Below are 7,350 nucleotides of genomic sequence, written 5' to 3' on the forward strand. Positions count from 1 at the left end.
TGTTGCAGATACATAACTGATGTGCTACGACAAAGACATATTGATTATCGAAACAAACTCAAAGCAAGGAAGACACACCAAATCTGGAGCAAAAATCAATGTGATTGATTCTAGAATCGCAAAACAGAGGAGCAAAGGATGTGCATGCTAGCTGAAATTTCTTTTTAATGGGGACCTCTTCATGAATCCACCCTTCATTTTGTTGATAAGAACATCTTCTACCCATTTTCATAGAACCACGAGTTTGTGCATCTTGAACAATTACGTTGCTACAAACAAAGTCATCATTAAGAATATTGTGATGTGGCTTCTAGGAAGAAGTTGATGGTTGTTTCAAAGAATTAGAATCAGTTTCCTCTTGAGTGCAATAATATTTCTTACAAGTAGAATTAAAAGCACAAGAACTCTCATTATCACATTGATCTACAAAAGTGTAAGCACAATATCACTTTTAATAGCATGTTACAAATCACAAGATGAAAGAGATAAAGATTCATCAGTTTGACATAGAAAAAAACTATTTAGAGTTCATATTCATTGATTGATAAAATATAGTAAATAATTGACTTATTTGAAGAAAAATAAATGTTGCAAAATAATTGTCACCTTCAATTACAAGTGATGTTTATTACATTATTTCAATTATACACATCACTGTTAATTCAATATCTTTCATTTTGCATTTACTATACTAGCATCATTCTCCTTTTATTTTTCATAAATTGAAAATGTTAATATTCTCATTTTATACTTAATCATTATATTTTTAATTTATTTGTACAAAATAATATATTCAAAATACAATAATTACAAATATATATGCATAGTTGCACAACGCGCAGGTCATATTCTAATTTACTATAATAACAGATACTTCAATATTTAAATAAAAATAATATAATAAAATTATTATTCCCACTTTTATTTATATTAATATGTGCAAAATGGTCAAATAGATGAGGCTTTTTTGTTTTTTCTTATAATAGACAAAATTGCTCCAACTTTGTCACATACCTCACAATTGCTAACCTAAGCTTACAATTACATGTGACAACTATCAAATGATCAAAAGAACAATGTTAGAAACATACTCTTTAACACACATTTTTATTAGGAAATGTGTGTTATAGTGTGTTAACAAAATTGTCATCTTAGCATCTCAGGTAATACAGTTGAGATAGATTATTATTGGGCAAATAAATCAAGAGAATAATGCATTTATAAGAAAGAATTTAATTTGATTGGTGTCCAGACTGTTGTAAATCCTAGAGTACCAAATTCGATTCATAATAAAAAACGTGCATCCAATCACATTTATTTCGAAACTATAGAAACTAATATTATTACATGATTAAATAATGAAATTTGGTTCTCATCTATTGAAAAAGAATGAAATTTGATTGGACATCTATCTAAAAAAATATACAGTCAATAAATACAAACTAAACTATTATAAATATAGAACTGGCTCTTGATTAAGAATGCCAGGGTTGTCACATTTCTGGCACTATAGGTAGATTACCATGTTCTGATTGCATGAGCCAATATATGATGAATCTGTTGGTTACTGATACACAATTGAGCAATTCAGAAACGTTTCTCACACCTTAATATCTTCCAGCTTGCATATGGACCCTCTCCTATATCATTCTGAGCAGTAATCCATCCCACTGCTTTCGCAATTTCTTCGAGCTCATTAATAATGCGTACGGAGTCACGTATATATACATAACCACCTGGTCTTAGCATCCGATCCATCTCGAGCATAATGGTTGAGATGTTACACTTTTGCCTGAGAATTAAATTATAATTTATCAAACATAGAATGGCAGGTGCGTATAGAGAAAAACATAAGCTTGGAATTATGACTAACCGCTTTTTTTCAACAGAGAAAAGACCCGCTGCATGTAGCAGGTCATATGTTCTTGGGTATGTATCGAATGGCTCGCACCTGTCATGGTGAACAAAGTTCAACATTGGGATAAGTTCACTGTTTCTAGTTATTAGGAGGAAACAAAAAAATAGAAATATTTAGCATCTATTTTCTGAATTAAAAAATAAATAAATTAAGAGATTAACTTTTATGTATTGACAATGTTAAATTTTTTATAAATGCATTCAATCAAATTAATGGTGCCACTTTGTTATATTAACTCCTTAAATATCTCCATAAATTTCTAGATAGTGCAATATTATTAGATGCATGTGCAAAATCAATCATATACTCATATACCACACGAGGAAACTACAATGTAAGTTCGTGTATCAATTTTAATCATATAAACTTGATAAACTGAAAATCAATCATGAAGAATCATATAGCATATATATTTGCTGATAACAGTTACAGTATGGTATGAATCCCAGAACCAGATCATTATTAATTTGTTATAAAGATTAAAAATATGTGAATAGTAAATAAAAGTCAAGACTCATTTCCTTGTGCTTTCAAAATATAATAATCCAGAATATTGCAGAACTTGACAATTGTTCTTACACCAGAAACCAATAAGTCCCGTCAAGTTTCACATGCCAATATGGTTAGCTTAGATAATTATGCTATAGTGATGACAAATTCATTTATAATGAAATTACCAATCACATCAAATCAGAATAACAACAAATTGCATAAAACATAAGCAAATTTCTCTTACCAATCATGCATAACTCCTATTAGCCCTCGATCATATAGAACAGGCAACGTATTGAATTCACTGACAGGAACAACATTCATAACCCAACAGTCAATCTGGAGATCATGCAAAGCTGCAGCAAACCTGCCATTTTCAAAATCATATTACTTCATTCAGAATCTGATAACTGACAATGGAATCAAAAATAGGAATGAAAGCAACAAAAAAAAAAACACGGTATCATACCCTCCAAATCCTGCCCTCATGTCCATTACATTTCTTAAGTTGTACTCCTTCCAACGGTAAGCCCGCACATAACTATCTATTATTTCATTCCAATATTTTAATTCTGCATTAAAGAGTTCCTGTCTGGATATAACGGCATCCATTTGGATGCTTTGAAGCCTGTCTGGTGGTTGACGAAGGCGTGAAGGCCAGTTAGTAACATTCGATCCATATCCATTATTAGGTAATTGAGTTATGCATGCCTTAAGACCAACATACCTGCAAAATCTTTATCAGAAATTTTCATATTTGAATACTTGACATAATTATATACACAAAAGGCTTGTTAAGTTAATTGCTCAAGAAGTTCCAGACCATCTATTTTGTGCAGCATGTCTAATTGACAAGCCAAACTACTATGTTATGCTTCCATATAGAAGGCCAAAATCACAACAACTTTTTAACTAAAACATTCGGGGGGAAAAAAACAAAATTCGGGATTGAGACAACAATCAAGCTCTAACGTCTTCGACTCTTATTAGTCTTTGTGTTCAAGTTCAAGCAATCATGAACACCACAAATGAAATATAGGTAATGTAGGTGAATTTAACATTTATAAGGGGCATACCAAACATCATCTGGATCATCATTGGAGTCACATAATGGAGGATGCACAGCCATGTCACGACTTAGGTAGCAGCTATTTGTCATAGGTTTCCTCCATATAGCAATATAACCCTCTTTCAGTACAAGTTCCCAACACATGCGAGCTGTCAGGTTCTCCATTTCTGTTAAGTAATAAGTTCAAAGATCATGTTGTTCAGAGTTGATATCTCACTATATCAAAATCCAAGTCATTTGATACTAAAAGTATGTGTTTGAGTAAAATTAGAGAAAGAAGATGAAGGGAAAAAGCAGTAGACCCTAACATACCAATGAAAGATATATGCGAAAAACATCAAAGGGCTACAGTTAACTGAAAAAGCTTTTAAAAAACTAGAAGCATATGTTTACAATTACATCTATTACTACTGTTATGAGTAACACAGAAACTATGACCTACCTTTCCATTGTTCTTGAAGACTCACTTCATGTTTGTATACAGGCTGTGCTGCCCACACAAAGTACCGACCTGCTCTCAGAAGCCTGTTGGCCTCAAGAAGCAAAATTCCATCTTCATCATAGCCATATGAAAACAGGATATCAGTACAAAGAAATAAAGTCTTCAAACATAATTTTATCCATATTTTCTTTAACTCGTTAAGGTACGGAAAAATCTAAAACACTGTTTTCATTATGCTAGCCACTGCTTCCTCTTGGATGCTTGAAATGAGGGACAAAAAGTTTAAACAGAAAGACGAAGTACCGTCACGAGTCCAATTAATTCTGCATCTTGAACAATGGATAAGGTCAAATGCCTGGCTTGGGAATGGTAAACGATGTGTAGCCAATACTGCTACAAGGGCAGGCACGCCACGCTCAAGGGCAAACTGAATCTGGTTTTCGTGAACATCTTTTGGTGCTATTGAAAGAGTGGTCACATTACGTTGCATCAAAAATGCACCAAAACTTGCCACTCCACAGCCAATATCTAAAGCAACACTTGAGTTGTGACCAAATGCAATGTCAGGAACCATCTACACATTCAAATTCACAAAACCTCTAAGTGTCTAGGCCACAAGTTTAAATAAGAAAATTCTTAGAATCTGGACATTCAGTGTGTAGACAAATTGGATGCTAGATCATTAAGAAAATGAATAGGAGATTAACCTCTGAAATTTGATCCAGATATTTATCGGCGCCATGTATAAATTGTGTTCCACCTCCTGGAAAAACAAATCTATCCTTCTTTATTGATATCCAATTTTGGCCACCTTTATCTTCAACCAGACGTGTATGGGGTACATTACTGAACCAAATCTGTCATTGTATATAAGTTAGCGAACCCTTTCTTCCAAGTCCGAAGTCTGAACCAATTCAAAAGTGTCAAAACATTCAGCAATTTTAATGTGAAAATGCATACACCGTGTAGCTAAATTCAAGTGAGTTGATGTGCGGATGAAGTACTTGCATTACTATGTATTCTTCACACATTTGTAATGTAACTCGCTAAAATAGCTAGCTAATTTCACATTGGTCCCCAACTAAACAGAACAACCACCACATCCAAAATAAGTAAAGTTGAATTACGATGCTGCCAATTTGGGTCCTAAATTAACAAATTTCAAAATGATTCATGAATTTGGAAATCCACATTAGTCACTCTCAAACAACTTTTGCGACTAAAGTCGTGTTTGAATATACAACTTAAGGCGGCGCTTATTATCATGTAAGTGTTTATGTATATGTTATTTCTATGACAAAAGATAAAATAAAGTCAAATTATTTTCATATAAGTTATAAGCTATCTTGGAGAGCTTATAAAAATAAGCTGGAAACAATTAATGGACGGACATATGTCATAAACAGCTTCCATAAGCTCCTCTCCAAACGGTCTTACAAGTGTTTATGCAGATAAACTCACATAAGTAAATTCAAATAGACGTAATATTTACCGATCTAATAGAACTAATTTTCAGATACTTTGAAATATTACTATTTTCAACAACTAAACTAAATTGACAAAAGAAAACTAATATAATCGAAGATCCACAAAACCAAAAACTTTGAAATATTACTATTTTTAAGGAGTTAACTAAATTGACAATGCTCTACAATTTCAAAGACTAAATTGGTGATTCACTCAAATAAATAAGAAATGAAACTTACAGATTCAAAAACCCAAAAAGTAGTAGTACCTCATCTCTACTCTTGGGCCAAAGAATAGGTCTCTTATAACCATTAGGCCTAGGAACAATGCAATTCAAACCCTTCCCTTGTTGAGGACAATGTCTTTCATATTTCTCCCCTCTCAAACTCACATTAAACTTCACAATCTCTTCCACATTATCCAAACAAGGTATATAATCCACCATACTCATATCACAAATCTTATACTTCTCCACCACCTTCTTCTCCATCACCACAGGAACCAAATCATCATTGTTCATATTCCAATTTAACAATAATGAGTCATCGTTGCTACCTAAAAAAAAAGAGAAATAACTAACATGATAGATAATCAAGAGACGGAAGAATATGCTAACTAACATAACTAACTTTTGTCTAATCATAACTAACTTCTAACTAACTTCAATAATAAATGTGTTTAACATTACCGAGAGTGAAATTGTCCGTCATGACGCCGTTTTGGTCTAAGAGACCGATTCGGTCGAGTGACGGTAACGGAGGGACACGGAGAGGTTTTGGTTGTTGTTGTTGGTGGTGACTTGGAGAAGGGGAGAAAAAGGTGAGATGTGAGATGGTTAAGGTGGTTGTTGAGGAGTAACGAGTGAAGATGAAAATGAGAAGGGTTAGCGAGAAGAGTGTGAGTGCTGTGATTTTAACTGAAGAAGGAGTTTTCAGAATATCCAGAGACTTCATCATCAACGATGTTATAGAGTTGCTGATGAGAAAGGATGTTGCTATTTATTTTTGATGGTGAAGAGAGGAATGGATTTGATTTTGATTGAGCGTGTAAGTCACGACGTTGCTATGATATGAAATTAAAATTGCATGTAAAGGATGCGATACGAGAATGAGGTGTATGGTTTTGTCTGTGGTGTAGCGGTGTAAGCACGAGACAGTGACAAATACACACGGATTTCAGAAACCTACTTATTTTTTCTTGCTAATTTCTAATCTAATATAGTAAGACAAAATTGTGTAACAAAAAAAAAAAAAAAAGCGAATTGTTCTTTTCTTCGGCTGCGCTGAGATGTCACGTATGTTGTATTGTAGTACTTTCTAGCTAAGATGCTGGTGTTTGTTTGGTGATTGATTTGCATGTTAATTTCGTGTTTAGCTGAGTTTTTTTTTTTTTTTTTTATGGCTTGGGGTTAATTTTTTTGTTTGGATACAAAGAGAAAGTTGGAAAAGGAGATATGGCATTTTGGTCTAGGGTACGACTTGATCAATTATAAAATAAACTAGATTATAGCCCGCGCGCTGCGCAGATATTAATTAATTAATTTTATAAATTTTATAAATAATATTTTATGTATTATAAATATAGTTATCTTATAATATTACTTTATTGATTTGTAATAATTGAATATGATTAGGAAAATTAAAATGAAGCAAAATCATGTTTATCACAATCATCTAATTTAATTTTTTAAATATTTTATAAAATTCGTATTATAACTTATTATATAGGATAATTGTTTGACTCATTGTACTTTAATTATTAATTTATTTTTCAACATATAATAGTACTTGTAGTTATTTGATGAAATAAAATGTAAAATACAAACCCAAAAATAAGATGTAAAAAATATTAATGTTGAATTATATTGTAGCGTAGCTAAATTTATTTGTTTTATTAGTATGATGTTTTAATTGCGAGCATGAGAAGTTGTTGTAAAAAAAATTATTGAATATATTTCATCAA

At 32.3% G+C, this 7,350-nt stretch overlaps 1 protein-coding gene across 1 annotated transcript; it reads right to left on the reverse strand.

The window, feature by feature from the left end:
• Positions 1–1,283: 1,283 nt before the first annotated feature.
• On the reverse strand, positions 1,284–6,785 carry LOC101489741 (probable methyltransferase PMT10). Its single transcript, XM_004498295.4, has 10 exons — positions 6,077–6,785; positions 5,657–5,943; positions 4,629–4,778; positions 4,225–4,495; positions 3,922–4,032; positions 3,487–3,646; positions 2,880–3,137; positions 2,655–2,777; positions 1,874–1,951; positions 1,284–1,792 (listed from the first exon to the last, which is right to left on the reverse strand). The coding sequence occupies exons 1-10, from the start codon at positions 6,342–6,344 to the stop codon at positions 1,588–1,590; spliced, it is 1,911 nt and encodes a 636-aa protein (XP_004498352.1). The 5' UTR covers positions 6,345–6,785; the 3' UTR covers positions 1,284–1,587.
• Between the last annotated feature and the right edge of the window lie 565 nt (positions 6,786–7,350).

Source organism: Cicer arietinum, chromosome 4, assembly GCF_000331145.2.
Source record: "Cicer arietinum cultivar CDC Frontier isolate Library 1 chromosome 4, Cicar.CDCFrontier_v2.0, whole genome shotgun sequence".
Classification (NCBI taxonomy): domain Eukaryota; kingdom Viridiplantae; phylum Streptophyta; class Magnoliopsida; order Fabales; family Fabaceae; genus Cicer; species Cicer arietinum.